Genomic DNA, 26,985 nt, shown 5'->3' with positions numbered 1-26,985 from the left:
GACCAAGATCACCAAACATCTCAGCAACCATTTATTGATTTACAAAAAAAAACCAAAAATCAAATATATTTTCACCAACAGGCCAGAAGGTTGTTCGAATCCTTGCTCAGGTCTGAGCCTCCAAAGGATATTCTTCTTGTAAAGTACTGGGATTCCTTAGCTGTATCATCAATGGTTTTATTGGTATTATTGGTGACTCTGAAAGTAGAGATTAAGAAAAAATGAGGTGAGGAAAGAAAAAAAAATAGAAAAGTGGAATAGAAGCTGTCTTCCCCCAGAAGGTTAGTAAAAAAAAAAAAAAAAAAGACTTGTAGAGATTTTCAGCCATCCAGGACCTGGTTGTTCCAAAGGTGTTTTCTCTGGAGGTAACTGGACTTTCTTGTTGTTTCTTTTGAAGACATTTCGCTTCTCATCCAAGAAGCTTCTTCAGCTCTGACAGGATGGTGGGGAATGGATTTATCCTCCTTGCAGACAGCTGGTCATTTGCATCCTTTTAGAGGGTCGTTGAGGTCACTTGGAGGTTTATCTGTGTCCTCAAGGTCACCTGAGGAGTGGTGGATGGATTTCTAGAGGAAAAAACATTGCAGATTACCAGGACCACCACTCAGGTGACCCTGAGAGGACACAGTTAAACCTCCAAGTAGCCTCAATGACCCTCTAAAAGGATGCAAATGACCAGCTGTTTGCAAGGAGTATCAATCCTTCCATTCCACACTATCAGAGCTGAAGAAGCTTCTTGGATGAGAAGGGAAATGTCTTCAAAGTATAAAAACAGAAAGTCTATAATTTCCTCCTGAAAAAAAAAACATCTTTGGGATTTTTTTTAAAAAATGTGTTATTTGGCAATCAGCTACAGTGCCCATACCATTCCAGGACATTTTTGCTGTAATGTGGAATTCATTTTTTTTTTAAAGCTATTATCTTGAGTTGTGCAAATTCAGCTATGCAAATTGTGGCCACTTGCTTAGATTCTTGGAACAAGAGCAAAAAGCTGTTTTCATTAGTACTTGGCTATTAATCCACACGCTTTGCTTCCTGAATGAGCCTATTTTTGGAAGTTTGCACAAACTTTCCAGACAGAGTCAATAGTCTGGGCAACTGAATAGACTTGAGTATTTACTCGCCAGATGCCCTTCCTGTCCCCAGTGTGGAGTTATATTCAGCAGATATATTCTCAATGTGAGAGAGAGAGAGAGAGAGAGAAATATCTGCATCTACTCAGGATCAAACTCACAGACTCCTCCTGATTGTGAGGATCAAACTCACAGACTCCTCCTGATTGTGAGGCGAGAGCTCCACCTTTAGGTCACCGTACCACTCTAACACGGGGGTCACCAACCTTTTGGACCTCAGGGACCACCAAACTCATGATTTTAAACCCCGCAGACCAGAGACCCTGGGAAAATCCCCCACCCTGTTTTCCTACTGATCAATTGTTCTTTATTTGGGATCGCAGGATACCATCTCCAGCTCCGTTCTCAGGGAGAAAGAGAGACTTTTGGCTTCATGCAAGGAAAGCAGCAGAAGCTGCAGAAGTCTTTCTTTCTCTCCCCCAAACTCCACCAGAAATGAGTCTTCGCAGCCTCTTGGAGCAGGAGGCCTTGCAGGGTCCCAAAGACTCATTTCTGGCGGAGTTTGGTGGAGAGAAAGAAAGACTTTGGCTGCTTTCCTTGCGTGCAGCCGAAAGCAGAAGAAGAAAGAAGCGGAAAGAAGCAGCCCAGTGGCCAGACCATTTTTCATACTTACGACTCTTGTAGCATCCTTGTGGTTGCATGATCAAAATTCAGCTGGCTCGTATTTATGACGGTTTCTGTATCCCGGGGTCTCCTTTTGTGATGTTCTGACAAGCGAACTCAAGGGGGAAGCCAGATTTGCTTAAGAGCTGTGTGACTAACTTAATAACGGCAGGGATTCACTTTAATGATGGTGGCCAGTAAGGTTGTAAAGTGAGGCCTAAAAAAAAATCACCTAATGACCCTCTTGATTCGCAGGGGACTTTTGGGGCTCGGTTGTGGTCAGAAGTCCTAAGCCCTAGCCGTTTGAAGGTATGCGGACTTCAACTCCCAGAATTTAACCACCCCGCTCTCTTAACTTGGGAATGAAATTGACCTGTTTCTTGGTTTTGCTTGAGTTATTGACTCATCTGAACAGGCTGGGTTGATCTGAACAGGCTGGGTTGAAAAAGGCCAACCATAAGCTAATCTTTGGACCTTCTTTTCCCAATTGCTTCTAGTCACATAGTTGAGTCAAATACACTATGTTGTGGGTCCTGTCAATCAGAGGATATCAGCTGGAGGCAACCAGGCAATGGGTTTTTTCTGCAGTAGCTCCTGCCTTCTGGAATATTCTCCCATCAGAGATCAGGATGACCCCCCAACCCTGTTGGCCTTTGGACAAAGATTTTGTGTGCCTCGGGCCCCATTTCCTGGCTCTATTAATGACCATAGTAACAGAGCCGTGGTGGCGCAATTGTGAGAATGCAGTACTGCAGGCTAATTCTGCCGACTGCCGGCCCTTCGATCCTGACTGGCTCAAGGCAGACTCAGCCTTCCATCCTTCCGAGGTGGGTAAAGAGGACCCAGATTGTTGGGGGGAAATATGTCGACTCTGTAAACCGCTTAGAAAGGGCAGTAAAAGCACTGTGAAGCAGTATGTAAGTCTGCTATTGCTTGGGAAAAAAGGAAGGAAGGAAGGAAGGAAGGAAGGAAGGAAGGAAGGAAGGAAGAAAGGAAGGGAGGGAGGGAGGGAGGGAGGGAGGGAGGAAGGAAGGAAGGAAGGAAGGAAGGAAAAATGAGGGCCCAGATTGTTGGGGGCAAGAGGCTGATTCTGTAAACTGCCTTAGAGAGGGCTGGAAAGCACTATAAAGTGGTATATAAATTTAAGTGATATTGGGAAGGAAGGAAGGAAAGGAAGGAAGGAAGGAGGGAAGGGGCAATTGGCTGACTCTGTAAACTGCTTAGAGAGGGCTGGAAAGCTCTATAAAGTGGTATATAAATCTAAGTGATATTGGGAAGGAAGGAAGGAAAGGGATGAAGGAAAGGAGGGAGGGAGGGAGGGAGGGAGGGAGGGAGGGAGGAAGGAAGGAAGGAAGGAAGGAAGGAAGGAAGGAAGGAAGGAAGGAAGGAAAAATGAGGGCCCAGATTGTTGGGGGCAAGAGGCTGATTCTGTAAACTGCTTTAGAGAGGGCTGGAAAGCACTGTGAAGCGGGATATAAATCCTATTGCTGTTTTCTTGGTGCCTCCGATTTATTTTGTAATGTTTCAATTGTTTTTATGTTTCATGCTGTACACTGAGGAAGTCACTTGTTGACATGGGCAGCTATAAAAGTCAAATCACGTAGAATCAAATCAAATCCAAAAATAAATGGAGCACTGCTTAGCGGGTTGCACGAATGTTGCCAGTAGATTTTGCAGCTAAAGATGTTGTGTGAACGTTATTTATTTATTCATATCCTGCCTTTATTATTTTTATGGTTTATTGTTGATTAGAATCGATTATAGAAAGAAGAGAGTTATGTGGAAGCCATAGAGTAAGAGGAAAAATTTATACCTAGATTTATAAATGCTGTAAAGAAAAGCAAACTTTTATTTATTTTTTATTACTTTCTATTGTTCTTTTACCATTTTTCCTTTCTTGTGCCTATATATATATATGTATGTATATATGTATGTATGGTATTCAGCTTTGGGTATTTTCCCACGTCGTTATAGTTGTGCTTTTAAAGTTGTAGCAACGTTTTGGCAGAATCTCATCTGCCATCATCAGGCTTCTGTACTGTGTTCGTCTGTGAGTCAGACTTTCACAGTCGTTGCTACAACTTTAAAAGCACAACTATAATGACATGGGAAAATACCCGAACAAAGCTGAATACCATACATGTAAGTACCCACGAAAACTTAAGAAAACGTATGTATGTATGTATGTATGTATGTATGTATGTATGTTATTCAGCTTCGCTCGGGTATTTTCCCACGTCATTGTAGTTGTGCTTTTAAAGTTGTAGCAACGTTTCGGCAGAATCTCATCTGCCATCATCAGGCGTCTGTACTGTGTCCGTCTGTGAGTCAGACTTTTACAGACGAAAGTAATAAAGACAGGATAAAAATATCTAATAAATAAATAAATACAGCTCCCCATCTCACCATTCGAGACCCTCCTAGATCCGTCTCCTGGTGTTATGACCCCAGATGGTTAATGGAGTGTCATTCCCCCCACACCTCACACCCCCATTTCTTAACACAAATACTGCAAATGTGAGCAAAGCAGGTGATTGTGGCGTTTATTTCAATCTCTTTCTTTGCACAAAGTCAAAGAGGATGGAATATCTACAAAAAGCCATGGATTTTTAGCACCGTCTCGCGAAAAGAGGGGTGGAAACATTTAATAGAGGGCGAGAACGAAATACAGCCATGATGGAACCAGGGAAGCAACAAAAGGCAGAACGAAGAACATAAGAAGCCAAGAAGCCAGATTTTTATAGAAGGAACGCAAAGGAATTACAAGAATCTTCTTTTACAAAAAGAAGAAGAAAAATTCGGTTGATTGACAGCAATCGTTTCCCACTGGTGCCCAAACAGGGAAGCCCAAATTAGAATTGGGGAAGAATTTCATTTCATTCACCATTTCGACATTTTTTTGCAATCAAAGAGTGGAAATAAAACTTGTCTTTTACACTGCAGTTCTCATATATGCTGCGTGGTTGAAAATGTGTTGTAACCGAGAAAAGTTTACGGACGTCGGTGGAATTAATGGACAAAAAAAAAATGTGTTGAAACTACATGATTTGGATAAATTCTCCACCAGCATCTTATCATTACAGAACCTTCTGGACCAGTCAGACAAAATGACAAGAATTAAATAATGATATATATACACATATGGAGCAACAGGTAGCAAAGGCACACCCAATTGTGAGCAAACATTTTCTTTCTTTTTTTGTAAATTCCTCCCACACCCCCAAACTTTTACAAGATTTGCAAAAATAAAAATAAAAAATGAGGAGCAACTAACTTGGACAAATCTGTCTCCAATCAATATTACAACTCTGTATGGACTCTTGGGACTGGCATATCTGCAGGGCACCAATTTGGAAAGGATGCTTTAAAGCAGTACTTTTCAAATATGGCCATTTTTAAAGAGATGTGGACTTCAACTCCCAGAATTCCCCAGCCAGCATGTGTGTGTATGGACATCAATACCCAGCACTTCCCAGCAGTCATGCTGGGGGCTGGAGGATTCTGGGAGTTGAAGTCCACATGTCTTAAAACGGCCAAGTTTGAAAAACACAGCTCTGAAGAGAATAACATTGGCATATAGAACATAAAAAAACAAACAACCCAGACATTTCATGCCTGGAATAAAAAGAGACACTTAGGTGTTAACCAGCAAAGTGAAAACGCTCGTAGATGACTGTTGCTTCTTCTATATCCACAAGAAGGGTGGTGTTCCCTTTATATTCCATAACTGTGCAGATTCGACATACATTTTATTGAATTCGTTTTGATAGCATATTTTTAGCTCAGGACTGAACCTCGGGGCTCCTCGACGCTCACTGAGCTTAGTTATTTTCTCGCAGGCGTTTCTTTACCCAGCTAGGTAACATCATCAGTGTTAGAAGGGAGAGTGAGTTTATACACGGAGAGCAAACCCTCCCTTCTTTCTAACACTGATGATGTTAGCTAGCTGGGTAATGAAACGTCTGCAAAAAAAAAATAAGCCAAACCAGCTCAGACACCACCAAAAACTCCTCATTTCACTAATAATTCCAAGTGGAGAGGTAGTCCACAATCTTGCCCTGATGGATAGCTGCTCCCCTCTTGAAAATTGTAAAAGTCTTTTTGGATAAGAACTTCCTAGGTTGCACCAGCTACAAGGAAAAATTCTTGCGGATATGGAAGGCACCCACAAACCTTGCAGGGTGTTTTAAGGGGTGCGGCCTGAGAATGCTTACATATTTGCCAAAAAAAACAACAACCCCAAAACAACCCTATATGTCTCCTCCTAAAACCCTAACCAACCACCTTTTGGTACAGATCTTGATTTCTGTATAAATAACCCAGTTGGGGGAACCCCGTGCCAATTTCCGACGGTGTCTGCCACAACCATTTTTTTTTTCCTTTTGGCCAAATTTATTTTTGCATCCCTGAATTTTCAGAAGGAAAGGTTTGGGTTTGGCTCTCCTGAATAGAAGCAGCGATGAAGTGTGTGCCCTTACACAGGAATGTGTTCATGCATTCACATAGCAGGAGGAGAGTTGAGTCTGAAAATATATGCCCTCGACTTACAACAGTTCATTTAGTGACCCATTCAAAGTTGCATTCTGGACCAGCCTTTTCTAAGGTGACAATCAAGCACGTCCTCATATCCAGATCTTCCCATCTGGCAAATGGCAAATAAGCAGGATGGAGCCGTCATTTCCATATCCATTCAGGTAGTCCTTGACTTACAGGCTGTTCGGAGCTACAACTGCACTGAAAAATGTGACCTTATGACCGTGGTTCACACTTAACGGCTGCTGCAGCGTCCGCACAGTTGTGTGATCGAAATTCAGGCAATTCTGACTCGTATTTATGACCATTGCATTGTCCCGGGGGTCATGGGATCCCCTTTTGTAACCTTCGGACAAGCCAACTCAACTGAGAAGTCGGATTTGCTGGTCAAAAGTGTTCCTAACTTAACAACGGAGGTGATTTACTGAACGACAGCGGAAAGAAGGTGTCGGTATGTGCTCCTTTCAAAATCCAAGAAAGAAATACTCAGACTCCATGGTTCAGAGCAAAGTTCTTCTTTTACTGGAAGATGAAAAGGAAGCTACAAATGGAATTCGTAAAAACGGGGCAAAGCTTATTTAACAACTGTCTCGCTTAGCCAGGGAATTTGAGGGCTCCGTTGTGGTTGTAAGTTGAGGACTACCTGTAGATATGATTTCAACTTCCATTTCCCCAATGGGATACGGCTGGATTATATACAGCAAGGGGTCCCCAAAACTTGGCCACTTTTAAGACTTGTGGACTTCAACTCCCAGAATTCCCCAGCCAGTCATGTCTGTTTCTTTCTTCTCTTAACCTCCTAAAGTGGAAAGAGATTGCAGAGGAAGGGATTACAAGAGAGTAAACTATGATGGCTGGGGAGAATTCTGGGAGTTGAATGTCCACAAGTCTTCAAAGTGGCCAAGTTTGGAGACCTCGGATATACAGAGACACAACTTATACCCATTCTGGGGAATAAAATAGGACATTTTGAATTTTCTAACATGGCAACCGTCATCATACCGGCAAAAATTTCTCTTTTTTTTTTAAAGGTCCAAACTGGGGTTTTGGAGAGTCCTCCTAAATTCCTTCCTCCAGAGCCTTGGAGTTTCTTTTTTTTAAAAAAAAAAAACCTCACCCTCCCACCAAGTTTCTCCCCCTTTTTCGGACAGACACACACAGTTCTTGGCTAATTCACTTCACACACTCTACCTTTCTAGCACAACTAGGCGTAGAGATAACATTATTAAATCGTGACACGTACTTTTATAAGTGGAAAGCATTCCAGCACAAGCCGTAGCAGAGACATCACGCACACAACAAAAGAAAACACTACAATTTTTCTCCCCAGCATCCGTTTCAGGAATCAAGCCAACCACGTGGGTTACCCATATATCGTACAACTGCTCCCCCTCCCCACCAGCCCACCCCCCCCATCCCAGCTGCTCGCCCCCCCACACCCCTTAAATAATGTCTCCTAGCCTGGCATTCTAGCAAAACAGTTATTTTTGCTTATTTCTCCAGTGTCCCTATCGGATATTTCTACTTACTTTTCGTACATGGTTTGTTTCTTTGTTTTTTAAAATAATCTAGAAATAATCCTTATAATTAGTCGAGGGTCTTTTCTTAAATATCTCCCCCTCCTCTTGGAAATAATATCTCTGGACTTCAACTCCCAGAATTCCCCAGCCAGCCATGTCTGTTTCTTTTTTTCTCTTAAACTCCTAAAGTGGAGAGAGATTGCAGAGGAAGGGATTACAAGAGAACAATCTACACTGGCTGGAGAATTTCCTTCCTTCCTTCCTTCCTTGCCTCCTTCCTTCCTTCCTACCTTCCTTCCTTTCCTTCCTTCCTTCCTTCCTTCCTTCCTTCCTTGCCTCCTTCCTTCCTTCCTTCTCAATCTTCTTTTCCTCTGATGGGTATAGATGCCAAATCGAATTGGCGATTTGGGGCCAAGGAATAACGACAGCAGTCATGGCTGTTTTATTCTGCCAAGGAACCATTTCAATCTTTTTTAAAACAAAAGAACCAGAAAAACGTGGCAGTGGATGGGAAAATGCTTTCTCTGTACTTTTTGCGTTTATCTTCTTGTTAATCCGAAATGGGCAAACTGCCCTCGTATTTTAAAAAGTCTTATTTTTTTTCTCTCCCGTTTCAAGTAAGCCAGGCTTTATACGTCTTTTCTCCTCTCCCAAAGAGATTCAAGAAATCTTTGTGTGTTAAATTGATGATGCAGAGATAACTGTTAATAGATTATCACGCATGGATGCAAATAATAAGGGAGGAGGAAAAAAATCAGGACATTTTTAACAGTCGTTGCCCTGTCAGGATGGGTGGCTTTGAAAAACCCTGTAGTTCTTTCCCCTCTTGCGATATTTAGTTTTTAGAGCAGGTAAGAATTTTTCTATAGGCAATCTGTGGGACTCCCTGCCACATCTGGACTTCAGAAATCAGGCCGTGAGCAAAATGGGCGCCGGGGAGATTTTACTGACCTGGCAAAAACGGCAACCCGATGGGTGCCACTATATTCATTCTAGGCTAGCTTGCAAGAAGGGAGAGTTAGAAGGCTTAAGGCCAGCTTTCCGTTTGATTTGTTTTTTAATAAAAGTCTCTGTCCAATGCCGAGAGCGGAGAATTTGATGGAAAATCAATATTTCCTCAGATCTGATGTCCTTCTTTTTGCAAAAATACTAATAATGTTGAATTGGGAAAATGGATCAACCAGGGCAACTAAAAGGAACCTTTTGATGGATCTATCCGCCTCCAGGCCTACGCATAAGAACCAAAAAAAAAAAGGAATAACACAATTGCAGAGTTGGAAGGGACCTTTGAGGTCATATAGTCCAACCCCCTCCCGCTCAAGCAGGAACCCCTCTAGCGATTTCAGATGAAGGATTGTCCAAACTCTTCTTAAAAGCTTTTGTGATGCGGATCTCAGCATATCTGGAGAGTACCGGAGACTTCCATCTGCTCTCACAAAATTGACCCAGCATTTAAATTTTTTAAAAAAATATTAAGGTTATACGGGGTCAGGCGAGTGTGACGGGCAGAGAAGTATTTGCACAAGCCAGCATGTAACAACGCAGATCAAGGCTGAAAACCATTTGTTCAATCCATAGCAAGAACTGAGGGTCTGGTTTCTTTCAAACCATTAGGGAACGAAATCAATCAATAAATCGTGGGCTGGCTCACCAGATGTTTAGAAATGCCAGTCACTCTTCCAGTTTTATCGATGGATTTGCTTTGATTCATCGAGTTTGCAATTTTCTGACTGCAGGTCATCCTCAACTTCATTTAGCGACTGTTCAAAGTTGCAATGGCACCGGAAAAAAAGGTCACTTATTGTGACCGTATTTTTCACACTTACAACCGTTGCAGAGTCCAAATTCGACGTTTGACCACTGATTCCTATTTATGACGATTGTAAGTGTCCCCGGGGTGTCAGGCGGTCCCCTTTTGCGACTGTTGGACAAGCCAAATCAACAAGGGGAGCCTGTTTCACTTAACAACCACAGGACTGGCTTAACAACTGCAATGGTTCGCTTCACACAACCGTGGCCAGACAGGTTGTAAAATGGGAACAAAATTCAGTCAACGAACGTGTCACTCAGGAACTGAGATTTTGGAGCTCCCGTGTGCTCGTACGTTGAAGACTGTCTCTATTTTCTAATTTGTATTATAGATGTTATATTGTCGGGCATAAAGTCTGCCCCAGACCATTTCAAGTAATAATAATAATAACAATTGCTTAGGATTGTCTTTCAGCACATCTGCAGAGTGAAGCTTTTAAGAGAGCTGGAAATAAAAGTTTAAGACCCTGTTTGGTTTCCTTTTGAAAAAAAAACAAAAAAAATTTGCCTCTGACCCCCATCAGCTTCGTGAATTTTCGAAGCCAAGATGCTACCCGCGTTTCCCAATTTTTTAAGATGAAGAACTCTGCAGCTCTGCTCCCATCTTTCTGCTGAAATCCTGGTGCACATTTACAGAAGTGCGCTATCCTTCTTTGCACACTAAAGGAGATTATTTAATCTCCTTAAAAAACCCAACAGGGAATGAGCTTCTAATACAGTCAAGAGGATAAGCTTTGATTAGAAGACTCTAAATTAATTTTGTGGCAAGGAAGGAAGGAAGGGAGGAAGGAAGGAAAGAAGGAATGAGAAGAAAGGAAGGAAAGAAGGAAAGAGAAGGAAGAAATGAGAAGGAAAGAAGGAATGAGAAGGAAGGAAGAAATGAGAAGGAAGGAAGGAAGGAAGGAAGGAAGGAAGAAATGAGAAGGAAGGAAGGAAGGAAGGAAGGAAGGAAGGAAGGAAGGAAGGAAGGAAGGAAGGAAGGAAGGAAGGAAGGAAGGAAGGAAGGAGAAATAAACAGAGAGACAGGAGAAAACAGCAAGTAACTGCATTGAATTATTCTTTAGCTTCAGCCAACTTATTGTTAATTTCTTTACTTTTCTCCTTGTCGTCGGTCGTGGTTCTGCTAGATGTTTCTGTGCCCTTCTTCTTCGATGCCCTGCTGGATGCCACCTGCTTATCTTTGGGCTTTTTCACAGATTTATGGCTTGGGGTCGTCTTTTTTGGCTTAGAAGGCTGAGGACTGGGCTTCTCCACCTGGTTGGAACCAACAAGACCATCAGGGTTGAAGGACATTCACGGCAGACAGAGGGAGGGAAGGTGAGGGAGAATTGAATTGAGAGAGAGAGAGAGAGAGAGAATTGCATGTTAAGAGCCAACGGTGCCCGGAAGGAGACGGGAAATGCCAGGGGTTTATCCAGACACCACTGTGATGTTCCCCCAAAAGAAGACCCTGTCTTATATATACATATATATATTTGCCACCAAAAAATGGCACCAGGTCTTATTTTCGGGGGATGTTGTCCACTGACTAGACTCACTTCCGCGTGTCGCTCCCGGCCTCCTTTTCGTTGTCAGAGGCCTTCCGGAACTCCTTCTTCTTCTGCAGCCGGCAAGTCTTCCTTGAAGGCCTCTGCAGCCAATAACTGAGGTCTGGATCGATCCTGAGCTTTCTGATCAGCTCCAGAGGCCTTCAGGAAAGCCTGGCCAGCCTTGCCGGAGGCAGAAGAAATGGACCGGCAAGGAAGGCATCAGGGTGATCCCAGGCCTAGCTATACCTGTCCAAAGGTAAGTAATAGGGCAGTTCCACCCAACCCTCATCCCCACCCTAGCTTAATTTTTTTACCCCTCCACTCTGGAGTGGGCGGGATCTTAATTAGGGCTTATTTGGGGTGGGTGGGTTAGGGCTTATATTGGGTGCATGTGTAAAAAAATCAAGATAAGTCTTATTTTCAGGCTAGGCCATATTTTCAGGGAAACAGGGTACACCCCCATGGTCAAAAAGGTTGTGGAATGCTTCAGTGTCCAAAAAAGGGGTTTTTTGCAGAACGCAAAAACATTATCTTGCCTGCAACTCTTTGAAAGCAGCTGCATCCTTCGCCCAGGTTCACCCATCCGCCTTCTTGGGCTGCACTAGAAGAAGATGCAGCAACTTTTAAGGAGTTTCAGAGAGCAGTTAATTTTCTCCCAGTGGGCTTGGAAGTGCCTTTCTCAATTTAGAACCAGAATAGCCGTGAAATACTAGAAAATACGCACAGCTCGGGTTTTTCGATTTCGATGTGCGTTTAATTTCTGAACATTTCATTACTGGACCCATCAAAAACAGTGCGCTAGCACTGGCAGCCCCAAGCGCATCCTCCAAACAGCCCAGCGTGTTCCCTTCTTACTCTCTTGCAAACCCTTTCTCTCCAATAACCACCAGCACTTGCACATGGGTGTGAAAGCAACCTAATGTCATGCTCCTGTCGGAATCTGACTCTGAGGAGGAAGCTGAACAGCTGACAGGAAGTGGGAGTGTGGCTCCATTGGCTGTGGAAGAAACCAGGGAAGGGCAAAGTCTGGCTGGGCAGAGCAGGGAAGAGGTAGAACAGAGGAGGTGGGGTTCAAAGGAAGACCCAGGGCCACCCCTCTTAGGGCACACAGGGAGGAACGGAGAAGGGAACAACATGGGTGGCATGGCTTACGGGGGAGGAAAGGGCCCCGATTCCCTTCATTAGCTGCAGCTGGGAACACAAGTGTATAAAAGAGGAAGCTGCGCACAGCAAGCTGTTGGGAGCAAACGTGACTTTATCTTGTATCGTCGTGGCTTATCTGTGTTCCTTGCGTCTTCCCAACAGTGTGAGTTTTGTCGTGCTTTCCAAGTCTGACATTCCTTCTCTTGCCCTATCAAGCTAATTATTTCAGTTTGGTTTGTTTGGATTTTAGATTATTGTTTGTGTTTACTTTGTTTTGGACTTGATTCCCTGCAGCCCAAGGCTGTTCCTGGGAGAGTTTTTCTCCACCCCGAAGGTAACCGGGACACTGGGGGCAAAGTTGGAGATAATAAAGGGACTCTTACAGCTTATCTGACTGTGTTGCCTTGGTGCCACGCCCCTTTGGGTCATCCCACCTATGATGTCCTGCAGGTGGTTGAATGTCAGTGATGGTGTCTGCACCCCCACTGCCCATGGCTCTCGTCCTTACCTTTGAAGATTCTTTCTGCGGCTCTTTATAGAGGCTGCGTATCCTTCGGTGCTCCAAGAATTTGTTGTCGTGTGGGCCAGGCTTTGCTCCCTCGGCAGTGAACTGGGTACTGTAGCTTGTCTGGTGATTCATTTTCTCATCTGGAGGCTCATACTGAGACTTGGCTTTGATAGCTCTCACCGGCCTGATGTCCGTCCAGGGTCGAAATTCATTTCTGAGGGAGCAGAAAGGTAGGAGGAGAACCGGAAAATAATAACCGCCCCGACGATACAAGAATAGAATAGGATAGGACAGGATAGGATAGAAAATAGAAGAGAGAAGAGAAAAGATAATAGAATAGAATTCTGAATGGAATTCAGAATAGAAAATAGAATAGAAAATAGAGAAGAGAGAATCGGATAGAATAGAACAGAGAATAGAATAGAAAATAGAATAGAATAGAATATAGAATAGAATAAAAAATAGAATAGAAAATAGAATAGAATGAAGAGGGAATAGATTAGAAAATAGAAGAGAAGAGAAGAGAAGAGAAGAGAAGAGAAGAGAAGAGAAGAGAAGAGAATGTAGAGGGAATAGAATAGAAAATAGAATAGAATAGAAAATAGAATAGAATAGAATAGTATATAGAATAAAAAATAGAATAGAAAACAGAATAGAATGAAGAGGGAATAGATTAGAAAATAGAATAGTATAGAATAGTATAGATATAGAATAGAATGTAGAAGGAATAGAATAGAATAGAATAGAATAGAATAGAATAGAATAGAATAGAATAGAATAGAATAGAATAGAATAGAATAGAATAGAATTCTTTATTGGCCAAGTGTGATTGGACACACAAGGAATTTGTCTTTGGTGCATAACCTCTCAGTATACATAAAAGATACATTTGTCAAGAGTACAAGAATCATCAGGTACAATTAATAAAAGTCATAGAGTACAATATAATCAAATCCTACTAGGAAATATAAATCATAAGGATACAAGTGACAAAGTCACAATCATACAGTCACAAGTGGGAGAAGATGGGTGATAAGGAGTGATGAGAAGATTAACAGTAATAGTAGTGCAGACTTTGTAATAGTTGGACAGTATTCAGGGAATTATTTGTTTAGCAGAGTGATGGTATGGGGGGAAAAAACTCCCCTTGTGTCTAGTTGTTCTGGTGTGCAGGGCTCTATAGCGTCGTTTCGAGGGAAGGAGAGTTGAAGCAGTTTATGTCCAGGATGTAAATATTTTCACAGGCCTCTTTTTGACTCGGGCAGGATACAGGTCCTCGATTGAAAGCAGGTTGGTAGTAATTGTTTTTTTCTGCAGTCCTAATTACTCTCTGGAGTATCTGTGTCCGTCCTGTTGGATTGCAGAACCAAACCAGACATTGATAGAGGTGCAGATGACAGACTCCATCATTCCTCTGTAGAACTGGATTGGCAGCTCCTTGGGCAGTTGGAGCTTCCTGAGTAGCCCTTGATTCTGTAAAGATTCTCAGTCCTCCATGTCACAGTTGTCCTAAAGGTGCTTTTTTTCAGGAGGCGCCTGGACTTTCTTGTTTTTTTCTTCTTTTGAAGACGTTTCGCTTCTCATCTGAGAAGCTTCTTCAGTTCTGACAGGACAGTGGAGGATGGAAGGATTGATACATCTTGCGGACAGCTGGTCATTTGCATCTTTTTAGAGGTCTGTTGAGGCCACCTGGAGGTTTACCTGTGTCCTCGGGGACACCTGAGTAAAGGATGGATTGTCAGAGGGGAAAAAAAATTGCAGATTACCACGAACGATTTGCACCACTCAGGTGGCCCTGAGGACACAGATAAACCTCCAGGTGGCCTTAGCGACCCTCTAAAAGGATGCAAATGACCAGCTGTCTGCAAGGAATATAAATCCTCCCATTCCCCCACCATCCAGAGCTGAAGAAGCTTCTTGGACAAGAAGTGAAATGTCTTCAAAACAAAAAACAAGGAAGTCCAGTTGAAAAAGCGCCTTTGGGACGAGGTAGTCCTTGACTTACAACCATTTCTTTAGTGACTGAAGTTACAGTGGAACTGAAAAAGCGGACTGATGACCAGTTTTCACACTTATGACCATTACAGCACCCCCAGTGATAAAAATTTGAATGCTTGGCAACTGGTTTCTATTTATGACGATCGCAGTGTCCCCGGGGGGAATCCAGGTTTGTTTAACGGCCTCATGTCTCACTGAACTACTGCAGTGACTCGCTTAACAACAGTGGCAAAAAATAGCCATAACATGGGGCCAACCTCACTTAACAACTATCTTGTTTAGCAATGGTAATTTGGGGCTCAATTGGAACCATAAGTTGAGGACTACCTATAATGTCAGGAATAGCTGCACTTAAATTCTGCTTCAGAGTTAAAGGAGATTTGTTGACCTATAGGCACCACTTTCACGGCCAAAAAAACCCCAACCAATTTGCCCTGATTAGTTTCCTCAACCTACAACTTTGTGATCTCCTGGTGGTACCCCGTCCAAATCTCAACTAATTTGACTTCTGAAGATGCGCTGTGGCAGTGAGCTGCTGTTTTCTCCCCTGACCTAAAGGTAATCCTTTCTGCTGTTTACAGGTGGTTCTCAACTTAGGACAGTTCACTTAGTGACCCCTCAAAGCGACGACGATACTGAAAAAAGTGACTTATGACCAGCTTGCCTTCCGTAGTTGTGGTTGCTCCACCACTGGAGGCCTTTAAGAAGAGATTGGAGAGCCGTTTGTCTGAAATGCTAGCGGGTTTCCTGCCTGTGCAGGGGGTTGGACTAGAAGACCTCTAAGGTCCCTTCCAACTCTACCATTCTATTCTATATTCTAACCTCTCCTCCGAAGCCCCTGAAGCCAGGACAAAGAAGCGACAGATGGAAACTAACCAAGGAGAGAACCAACCTGGAAATAAGGAGAGAATTCCTGAGAGTGAGAACAATTAACCAGCGGAACTACTTGCCACCGGAACTTGTGGGTGCTCTTAGCACTGGAGGTTTTCAAGAAGAGACTGGACATACTGTTGAAATGTAAATTGGAAGAAGGTGAAAGAAACGATGCTGGCCTGGATGAAAGATTTTGGATACGGTATAAATCTGGAAGACTGGCAAATTTTATGGGACAAGAATAGGAAAATTACCCTGGCGGTATCATATAAAGAAAATTTACTAAAAATGTTTTATCGATGGCGCATCCCACCATCAAAACTAGCAAAAAATGTATCCGAAATTATCTCCTAAACGCTGGAAATGCAATAAAGAAATTGGAACATATTCCCATGTATGGTGGAAATGTGAAAAAGCCCAAATATATTTGGCTGAAAATCAGAAACTGGTGAGAAGAGATGTGTAAAATTAAAATAAGAGTTCAGACCTGAAATTTTCTGATTGGAAATCAAGATGGGGAAATATAAGAAAGGGATAATATATTTAATCATCCATGTCACCACTGCCGCCAGACCAGCTCTTGCCCAAAGATGGACAGGAAGTGATATGCCAGAAGAGATGGAAATAATTAAAAAAATTTGGTCGTGCGCTGAAATGGATAGAATAACTCAAGAATTAAAAGATAAGACTCAATCTGATTATTACAGAATTTGGGGAAAGTTTTACCGCTGGTTTAAAAAAAAGAAAGGAGTAACTTTAGCAAAGATGATTCATGTTTATGTACATATGTAAATCTGTATTTTTTGTTATGTATGCGCCACGTTCGTCGTTTTTAATGTTTCTTTTTCTGTTTGTTGTTCATTAATAAAAATATTTTTTTAAAAAAAAGAAGAAGAGACTGGACAGCCATTTCTCTGGTACGGTACATAGCATTTCCTGCCTGTGCAGACCCTTCCACCCTTATATTTACATTACTCCACAAGGCACGCAAACAGATAAAGGTAATCCATAAGGCAAAATTTCAACTGTACTTGCTGGAGCAAGGGGCTGGACTAGAGGACCTCTAAGGACCCTTCCAGCTGTGCTGTTCTATGAAAATATGCCTATTCATCCACTGAGAGACAGGCTCCTCTGTCTTCACAGGCGTAAGTAATCTGAGCATGCCTGTTCAATGAGAGAAGCCAACAAAGAGCTAGAACTAATTCAGAAATACACAAGATCTTCTCCAAGGGATAATTTGCTTTGTCTCTGAATTGAGAGGGGGAAAAAAATAACGAATGGTTTAATTATGCGGAGCCCAAAGAGCATCCATGCCTTTCTGGTAGGAAAGCATCTTGCGGAAAAGGAAAAGAAAATGAAAAAAAAAACCCAATGGCTAGAAAATGCTGTTCCCATGTTAATAAAAGAGGCTCAGTCTGATATAGCAATAGCCCTCGGACTTATATACCGCTTTACGGACATCTCTTAGCGGGTTACAGAGTCAACCTATTTGCCCCCAACAATCTGGGCCCTCATTTTACCCACCTTGGAAGGAGCCTTGAGCCAGTCAAGATCGAACTGCTGGCAGTGGGCAGAGTTAGCCTGAGACTATTGCATTCTCGACCGTTGGGTCAACATGGCAGGCAGGCAGGAAGGAAAGGAAAGAAAGAAGGAAAGGAAAGAAGAAAGGAAGGGAAGGGAAGGGAAAGGAAAGAACGAAGGAAGAGAAATGAAGGAACGAAGGAAGGAAGGAAGTGAAGGGAAGGGAAAGGAAGAAAGGAAGAAGGGAAGGGGAAGGAAGGAAGGAAGGAAGGAAGGAAGGAAGGAAGGAAGGAAGGAAGGAAGGAAGGAAGGAAAGGAAGGAAGAAAGGAAGGAAGGGAAGGGAAGGGAAGGGAAAGAAAGAAAGAAGGAAGGGAAGGAAAGAAGGAAGGAAGGGAAAGAAGGAAGAAAGAAAGGAAGGGAAGGGAAGGAAGGAAGGAAGAGAAAGGAAAGAAGGAAGAAAAAAAGGAAGGGAAGGGAAGGGAAGGAAGGAAGGAAAGAAAGAAAGAAAGAAAGAAAGAAAGAAAGAAAGAAAGAAAGAAAGAAAGAAAGAAAGAAAGAAAGAAAGAAAGAAAGAAAGAAAGAAAGAAAGTAAGTAAGTGAGGGAAAGAAGGAAGGAAGGGAAAGGAAGGAAGAGAAAGGAAAGAAGGAAGAAAGAAAGGAAGGGAAAGGAAAGAAGGAAGGAAGGACAGGAAGGAAGAAAGGAAGGGAAAGGAAGGAAGGGAAAGAAAGAAGGAAGAAAGAAGTAAGGAAAGGAAGGAAAGGAAGGAAGGAAGGAAGGAAGGAAGGAAGGAAGGAAGGGAAGGGAAGGAAGGAAGGACGGACCAACGACCCCACACTTCAACCCTCAGCTACACATATTCTCTTCTACTGGCACAAAAGCTACCACAGGGGTTTAAGAGGTTGGGCTTTTTAAAATTATATGGTAAACAATATTTTTTGAAAATTGAATAAAATTTATTTTTAAAGAGAGAGAGAGAACTAATTTGCAATCATGCCAGCCTGGAAAAATCTCCTAAATACGGTGTTTTTTTAATTTTTCCGGAACCAGAGAAGAGAGCCCCGTGACTTAAATCTCAAAAATTTCTTCCACTTTAGAACCAGCCTCTGTATTTTAATCCTGGTTTTACATCTGACCTAGTCGTCTCCATAATTCTCCTCCCATTTACACCAACATATTGTGTGTGTGTGTGTGTGTGTGTGTGTGTGTGTTTGCAACTCCGTTGCATCAGGCTGACAATTCCCCCATGCTTTGCGCTGTTCAAAGCAAAAGCTACAAACATTGTTTTTCCTGCTCAGTTCCCCCCCCCCCAGTTTCCCCCCTCAGGGCTCCCAATTTCTAGTGTGAACATTTCAGTCTCTGCAGGTGACCCTCGACGTTACGACCGGTCACTGAGCTTTGGGTGACGGTTGTTAAGTGGTGGATTGGTCGTTAAGTGGGTCGCCACACCCGGTTTTATGACCTTTCGGCAGAGGGTGTTAAGCAAAGATCACATCACGAGGCAAATAGGGTGGCCCTTAAATGGCCTCATTATGCCCAACAGGTGTTTTCTTTTGTTTTATTTGTTTATATATTTGTTTCTTTATTTACTTTAATATCCAACAGGTGTTTTGTTTTATTTTATTCTTATACCCAACATGTGTTTTATTTTATTATTTAATTTTATTTATTCATTCATGCATACATTCATTCCTTCTTATATCCAACAGGTGCTTTGTTTTGTTTTATTTATTTAATATATTTGTTTATTTATTCATGCATGTGGGTATGCATTCCTTCTTATATCCAACAGGTGTTTTGCTTTATTTTATTTATTTATTATCTTATTTTATTTATTTATTCATGTCTGCATGTATTCATTCCTTCTTATATCCAACAGGTGTTTTGCTTTGTTTTATTTATTTATTATCTTATTTTATTTATTTATTTTTCATGTCTGCATGCATTCATTCCTTCTTATATCCAACAGGTGCTTTGTTTTATTTATTTATTTATTAATTTTATTTATTTATTTGTGCATGCGTGCATTCATTCATTCTTATATCCAAAAGGTGTTTGTTTGTTTATGTCTTCCCTTTATTGTTGTTAAAAATAATTCGAGGTGGCAAACACATCTAGCAGACTTCTCTCTCCTCCTATTTTCCTCACAACAACAACCCTGCGAGGTGGGCTGAGCTGAGAGAGAATGACTGGCCCCAAATCGCCCAGCTGGCTTTCATGCCTAAGGCAGGACTAAGAACTCACAGTCTCCTGATGTGATTGGCCCAAACTCATATAAGTCACTTTCATACCTAGAGCAGGACTTGAACTCAAGATTTCACGCTTTCCGGCCTGGTGCCTTAACCACTAGACCCAACTGTCTTTTTTTTTGCTGGAGACTGAAAATAATTGCCGGAAACCAGCCAAAAAAAAACCCCAAAAAACGCTTTCAAAATCACGGCCACGATTACAGGATGCAACAAACACCCAAAATGTGATCATGTGGAAATGTCTGCAGCCCTCGTAACTTCAAAATCAGATCCCAGGTGCCTTCTGAGAGGGATCCCTCGTAACTTTGAACCGTCACTACGCCTCCAGTCATTAAACGAGGACTTTGTTTACAGATATAAAACTGCAGCCCAAATACGGAAGCCTTTGCAACTGTCACAAATGTGAACCCACGGACAAAACGTGTGTGCAATTCCACACAGATTATAGGAGGCACCGTTGTGTTAACATTGACCAAAAATCAGGAACCTGGTTGTAATGATTTTTAAAATCTAAGGCAGGGTTTCCCCAACACTCGGTCCGTGGACCGCTACTGGTCTGCGGCTTCTTGGCAACTGGGCCGCACACGCAGCTGGTGAGTGTGCGAAGCTTCATTTGCACCTGCGTGGAACCATCCCCACCCTCCTTCCACCACCGTTGTCCCCCCCCCACCAACCCCGGCTGCCGATCCATGGAACCAAAATTTGGGAATCTCTGTTCTAAGGCAGTGGTCACCAACCAGTGGGCCGGGGAGCACTGGTGGTCCGCAAGAAAATGTTGGTGGTCCGCAAAGAAATGTCCCCGTCCCGCCAAGCAATTAATCCAGGCTGCTTGGGAACGCAAGGCTGTGCCGCCCACATGGCCTGCGGGAACACGAGGCTTGCATCGCGAACACCACGAGGGAGGGAGGGGAGGGAGGAAAGGGCGGACAGGCGGGGGACTCGCCCCACTCGCCTGGCCTGGCCACCGGGCTGCTTCTTTCCGCTTCTTTCTTCTTCTGATTTTGGCTTCACGCAAGGAAAGCAGCAGAAGTCTTTCTTTCTCTCCCCCAAACTCCGCCAGAAATGAGTCTTTGGGACCCTGTAAGGCCTCCTGCCCCAAGAGGCTGCGGAGCAAAGTCTCATTTCTGGTGGAATTTGGGGGAGAGAGAGAAAGACTTCTGCAGCTTCTGCTGTTTTCCTTGCATGGAGCCAAAAGTCTCTCCTTCTCTTTCTCCCCCAGAGAATGGAGCTGGAGACGGTGTCCTGCGATCCCAAATAAAGAACGATTGATTGGTAGGAAAACGGGGGTGAGGAATTTTCCTGCATACTTTTGGGGGGATTTTCCCAGGGTCTCTGATTTAAAAGTATGTGTTTGGTGGTCCCCGAGGTCCAAAAGGTTGGTGACTTCTGGTCTAAGGCATACGCAGAGGTGGAATTCAGCCCGTTCGCACCAGTTCACACAAACCGGTTGTTAAAATTCTGACCAGTTCAGCAAATTGGCTAAACCACCACTGGCTAACCCCACTCCCGTCCATTTTGGGGGGTGTTTTATGAGGTGGGTTTCGGCCATTTTCAGGCCATTTTTCAGATGTTGAGTAGTAGTAAATAAATAGAGGGGGAAATTCTACCTTTGAGGCAAGTGGCCAAGGGGCGGGGCTGGGTGGGATGAGTGACATTGAGTTGGCCACACCCATCCAGCCACATGACCACCTGGCCACACCAACCCGGCCAGTCATGAGGGCAGAGAACCGGTTGTTAAAATTATTTGAATCCCACCACTGGGCATGTTTTATGAGTTGCAGCTTTTTTTCCCAGAGGCATAGAACTAGCTTTTAATTGTGATTTTTTTTTTCCAACCATGGGAAATTTAAGTTATGTGGACTTCAATTCCCAGAATTCCCCAGCCCATGCATGGGCTGGGGAATTCTGGGAGTTGAAGTCCACAGGTCTTCAACATTGCCAAAGTTGAGAACTACAGCCAGATGGATGGAAGAGTTAAACTGGGAAGCTAAGCTACGAAGCCCAGACTCACATGAACCCAGGTGTAAGGACGAGTACAACAGCTTAGTGGGACTTCTTGCCACTGACATAAAATCCCATAATGCTTCTTCATTCCGATTACATAAAATAAAATCAACTTTTGGAGCAGTACTCTTTCCCTGTCCTTTCCGGAGAGCCACAGGATCGTAAAAGTCACTTCTGAATCAAATTGTCTAGCCCTGTTTGAAGGTGCCACAGATATACACCAAGATTGCTGGATTCCACATGATCCCTATCTGGTTACAAAGACATCCATCCATCCATCCACCTACCTAAACTTTTGTATATCTGTCCGTCTCTCTCTCTCTCTCTCTGTCTCTCTTTCTCTCTCATCTATATATCTATCATCTGTCTATTATCTATATATGTATCTATATCTATCTATCCATCTGTCTGTGTACCTCTCTGTGTTTATCTCTCTCTCTCTCTCTCGATCTATCCGTCTATCTATCTATCTATCTATCTACCTACCTACCTATCTATATCTATCTATCTATCTATCTATCTATCTACCTATCTATCTGTTTGTCTATCTCTATCATCACCTATCAACTCCGTCTGTCTGTCTCTATCATGTATGTATGTATGTATGTATGTATGTATGTATGTATGTATGTATCTATCTATCTATCTATCTATCTATCATCACCTATCAACTTATATCTATCTGTGTCTCTGTCTGTCTATCTCTATCTATCATTACCTATCAACTATGTCTGTCTCTATCTGTGTGTCTTGTATGTATGCACGTATGTACATATCTCTATCTATCTATCTATCTATCTATCTATCTGTCTGTCTGTCTTTCTATCTATCTATCATCACCTATCATCTGTCTGTCTTTGTCTGTCTATCTATCTATCTGTCTTTCTATCTACCTATCATCACCTATCATCTGTCTGTCTGTCTGTCTGTCTGTCTGTCTGTCTATCTATCTATCTATCTATCTATCTATCTATCTATCTATCTATCTATCTATCTATCTATGTAATCATCTCTTTCTCCCTCTACCTCTGTCTATATCTATCCATAACTATCCATCTCTCTCTCTATAATCTTTATCTCTTTCTCTCTTTCTCTCTCTATCTAATTTGTATCCTTTATTATTTTTACAAATAATTCTAGGCGGCAAACCTATCCAACCAAATTCCTTCCTCCTATTTTCCCCACAACCAGCACCCTGTGAGGTGGACTGGGCTGAGAGAGAGAGAGAGGGACTGGCCCAAAGACACCCAACAAAGGGCCGATTTCCTCCCTTCGCTAATTTTATCCAGACGGTTTCCATTTGGATGTCCAGATGTGAATGTCAAGTCACCCAAGACACAAATGGAGTTTTGCTCCAACCATGGGATGTCCTGCCTGAAGTCTGACAGCAAAAACTTTTTAACTTTCACTGCTTATTATCATGCAGCTTGGCTATTATTAAGTGTCGTTGTACCTGATGATTCTTGACTCTTGACGAACGTATCTTTTCTTTTATGTACACTGGGAGCATTTGCACCAAGACAAATTCCTTGTGCGTCCGATCACACTTGACCAATAAAAGAATTATATTCTATTCTACCTCTGCGAGTTAAACCGAAGGCCTTTTCACGCTCTCAATTTGCAACCAGCAGCTTCCTCCAGGCAGTATTAGGAAATAATTCTGAAATTTACAGCCAGAATGAAATTGCACATTCTGAATGGATCTTCTTACAAAAAAAAAACTTTAGCCGAGTCATCCACTTAATCTGCAGAGCTCTCTGGATGGAAAAAACATATTGCATGATGGAATTTCACAGCAACCTAATCCTCGTCTTTTCATAAAAGGCATCAACCAGACATCTTGAAGTTGCTGAAGGTGAGAAATTACTGGTTTTAGGCGTTCCAAGTTAACATTCATTCTCACAACAACCCCACAGGTTCCATAAACACCGACTGACACAACTGAAGACTCAGTTGGTTTAATTCTTGCTTATATTGTACTTCACCTGAGGTCTAAGTGGGCTGGATACTACAGTATTATGGGATTCCGAAACAAACCAAAAAGAAATAAATAAAAGTTAATTGATTGTGGGTTTAATTAGGCAAGGGGTGGCTTAAATTACTGCTTCTATCCTAAAGCTGCCATCATAATTTTTGTTTCCATTGTGAATGGAATGGAAGTCAATAGCAGAATAAAAAGGTTGGAAGAATATGGGATGAACATACAACAATTTTGCAAATTTATATTCAGCGCTGCAAAAAGGCGAAGATTTGTAATGGCTGAATTTGGGAAATTCAACTGCATTTTAATTGGAAATTTTGCTTGCAGTGGTCATCCTATGCGGGTATATGCCTATTTATTTATTTATATTTTGTCATGTTTATGTAGCATATATTGGAGGGGGGTATATTTGAGAGCTGTATGCAGTGAAATTTCATTTTAATGTATGCCGATTACATTTAAAAATATAATAAATAAATACATAAAGATATAAATACATTTAAAGTGACAATAAAGTTAGTCTTCTAAGTCTTAAATCTATTAGTTTTCAGGCTTGGAAAGTCTTCTTTAACATGAAAGATTTCCAAGTCATCCTGACATGTTTGAAATCACAAAATTTGGGGGGTATTTTGGGAGTCAGGTGCACTTAGACATTTGAGATTGTCTTTAATGTTTGCTGAACACGCTGCAAAGCAAACCAGCAACCAGCATTGAAAATGGAAAGGGGTGCATGTTTTCATATCTATTAAGAAATCCTGAAATTCTTGCAAAATCACAGGTGGTTGCTGAATTACAGGAGCCCCCAAAGCTTGCATTCCAATCTCCTTTTTCAACACATATCTATGGTTTTTTTTTCCCTTCACCCATAAAGTCATCCCAGGTAAACTAAATTCTCACCAAATATCTTAACAGGTTTCCATGCTGAGTCCTCTGGAAATCTACACCAAGTAACTAAACCACTGACTGTGTCTGCATGAAAATTTGAAGCTGAGGTGACTCACACCTACCTATCACCACCTGGACAATTAAACTAAGGCTCAGGGTAGTCCTCGACTTACGACTCAAATGGAGCCCAGCAGTTTCTGGTTGCTAAGTGAGACATTTGTTAAACGGAATTCGGCCCCATCGTACAACCCCGGGGACACTGCAAGCGTCATAAATACAAGTCAGTTGCCGAGCAGCTCAATTTTGATCACATGACCATAGGGATGGCTGCAACGGTCACAAAGTGTGAACGGCCATAATTATATTTTCAGTGCCGTTGTAACTTCAAATGGTCACTCAACAAATGGTTTCTATGGAGATTCTCTGTCATCCAAGTCCTGGTTATCCCAAAAATGCTTTTTTTTTTCCCAAGAGGCAACAGGACTTTCTGGTTTTTTCTTTGAAGATGTTTCGCTTCTCCTCCAAGAAGCTTCTTCGGCTCTGCATGGATGGTGGCGGAACGGAAGGATTTATACTCCTTGCAGACAGCTGGTCATTTGCATCTTTTTAGAGGGTTGTTGAGGCCACCGGGAGGTTTGTCTGTGTTCTCAGGGTCCAAGTAACCTCAACGACCCTCTAAAAGGATGCAAATGACCAGTTCTGTCTGCAAGGAGTATAAATCCTTCCGTTCCGCCACCATCCAAGTCAGAACTGAAGCAGCTTCTCGGATGAGGAGCGAAACCTCTTCAAAGAAAAAAAACCAGAAAGTCCAAGTTGTCTCCTAAAAAAAAAGAAATAAAGCATCTTTGGGATATAAACAAATGGTTGTAAGTCCAGGATTACCTACCTACCTATCTACAGCTGTGTGAAAAAGTCCTGCACGCTTTACGGTTTATGAGGCATTTTTGGGATAGGCCATTGATTTTATGATATTTTATGCTAACTGCCATGCAAATATTGTTATATTTAAATAAATACAGGTGGTTTTTAAGCGAAAAGCACAAGCTTTTTGCAATTTGGTGCTATTTGGATGGGGATTGTGAATTTTCTTGCATGCTTACAATGCATACTTACCGTGACTATGAAGACAGATTAATTGAGGCACACCCAGTGGCGTAACGTGTTGCAATTACTAATTTTGTGCCCCTGAAAAAGACCATTTGGGTAACCAAACATGGTTACTAATATGAGATTGGCCAGCCGTTATAGTTTATCACCAGGCGGCGTCGCTTCGGCATAGACTGGTATAAGCCTTTGCACGTGATCTTTGGTGACAACGTGGTGCCTTAAAAAGACTTTGGTTGTATTCATAAAAATTATGCATCTCAATCCGACTACAGAAATTTTCATCCAAGTACTAAATTTTGCGGGGTTTCTATGAGTGAAAAGTTGATTTAACGTGTAAATACAGCTGAAAACTGAAAGCGTGCAAGACAGTAAACCGTAAACCATAAAACGTGCAGGACTGTAAACCGTAAACCATAAAGCGTGCAGGACTCTCATCTATCTACCTACCTACCTACCTCTGTCTATCTACCTCTACCTACCTACCTGCTTCTATCTATCTACTTCTACCTACCTATCTCTCTACCTACCTATATCTACCTACCTATCTATCTATCTACCTCTACCTATCTACCTATCGGGCCCCAGGTCCCAGATCTGCAAACAGAGACGGCCTTCTTCCATGGGGAATGAAAGAAACCCAAGTCATCCCTTGACCCCACCCTGCAATTTCGGAAGCCTCACCTGTAAGAGGAGGTGTTCACCCTGGCCGTCACCTCCTCCTTGATCTGTCTGTTGAGGGCATCTACCACCGCTCGCCCTTTCCCACTTTCCTGGGTCCCCAAAGGCCCCGGCTGCTGGTGGGGAAGCTGTGCCTGGTCTTCGGGCATCTGGACCTTCTTCTTGGTCTTGGTGGACCTTTCTTCTGGGGCGCTCTTGACCTCTTCCTTCTTTTGCTCCAAGCGGTCAAGGCCGATCTGAGATCGACTCCTCCTCTCCCAACTGCTGGACCGTTCCTTGGTCCCTTTGTCCAGCTCCACGGCCGGGATGGCCATCTGTTTGGGGATCCAGGGGTGGTCTCCTCGCTTGGGGATGGGCCACGGACGGAAATCCTTCTGGTACTGGCTCTGCTTCTCGAAGGGTTGGTCCGAGGGCTGGTACTCGCTTTTGGGCTTGCAACTCGGCTCCGGCCGCTGGACTTTCCAGGCCCTGAAGTCTTCCCGAGTCACCGAATCCACCGAGGACGATGCTTCTTTCGGCAGCTGGGAGGCCCCCACTTTAGAAGAAGGACCCGGGGCGGGGGGCCCATGCTCTCCCGCGGCCGAGGCGGGCCTGGCATGGGAGTCTCCGCTCAGGGCCGCCGGCTGGGTGTCAATGGCCGAGGGCAACGGGCGTGCCGGCTGCTGTTGGAAGACCACCTGAGTGCCGGGCAGCTCGGTGGCTTCCGAGTACTTGGTGAAGACCAGAGGGACGGCGATGTCGGCTTTGTCCAGCTGGTTCCAGAAGCGGGCGATGCAACACGCCCGGCTGATGCACGGCCAAGCCATCTCGGCCGCGGGGTCCTGCCCTCCTCCTTCGCCCGCCACGGTCCAGGCCTGCTCGCTGCCCACCCCTCCCCTTTCTAAGGCAAGAGACAATGGAGCCCCCTCTGTC

General features: G+C 43.1%; 1 protein-coding gene across 2 annotated transcripts; it reads right to left on the bottom strand.

Moving 5' to 3' along the window:
• MAP6 (microtubule associated protein 6) lies at positions 1-26,985 on the bottom strand. Of its 2 annotated transcripts, XM_087937821.1 has the most exons (4): positions 26,077-26,985; positions 12,779-12,992; positions 10,693-10,852; positions 1-198 (listed from the first exon to the last, which is right to left on the bottom strand). In XM_087937821.1, exons 1-4 carry the CDS (start codon positions 26,877-26,879, stop codon positions 107-109), a joined length of 1,269 nt encoding a protein of 422 aa, XP_087793947.1. In that variant the 5' UTR covers positions 26,880-26,985; the 3' UTR covers positions 1-106. The 2 variants fall into 2 exon arrangements, with proteins under 2 accessions (XP_087793947.1, XP_087793948.1); XM_087937822.1 differs by lacking the exon at positions 1-198 and having other exon boundaries at positions 7,951-10,852.

This window comes from Pseudonaja textilis, chromosome 7 (assembly GCF_049901715.1).
Source record: "Pseudonaja textilis isolate UNSWEBS1 chromosome 7, rPseTex1.2, whole genome shotgun sequence".
In the NCBI taxonomy this organism is placed as follows: Eukaryota; Metazoa; Chordata; class Lepidosauria; order Squamata; family Elapidae; genus Pseudonaja; species Pseudonaja textilis.
This window is presented reverse-complemented; position numbering and strand designations above follow the sequence as displayed.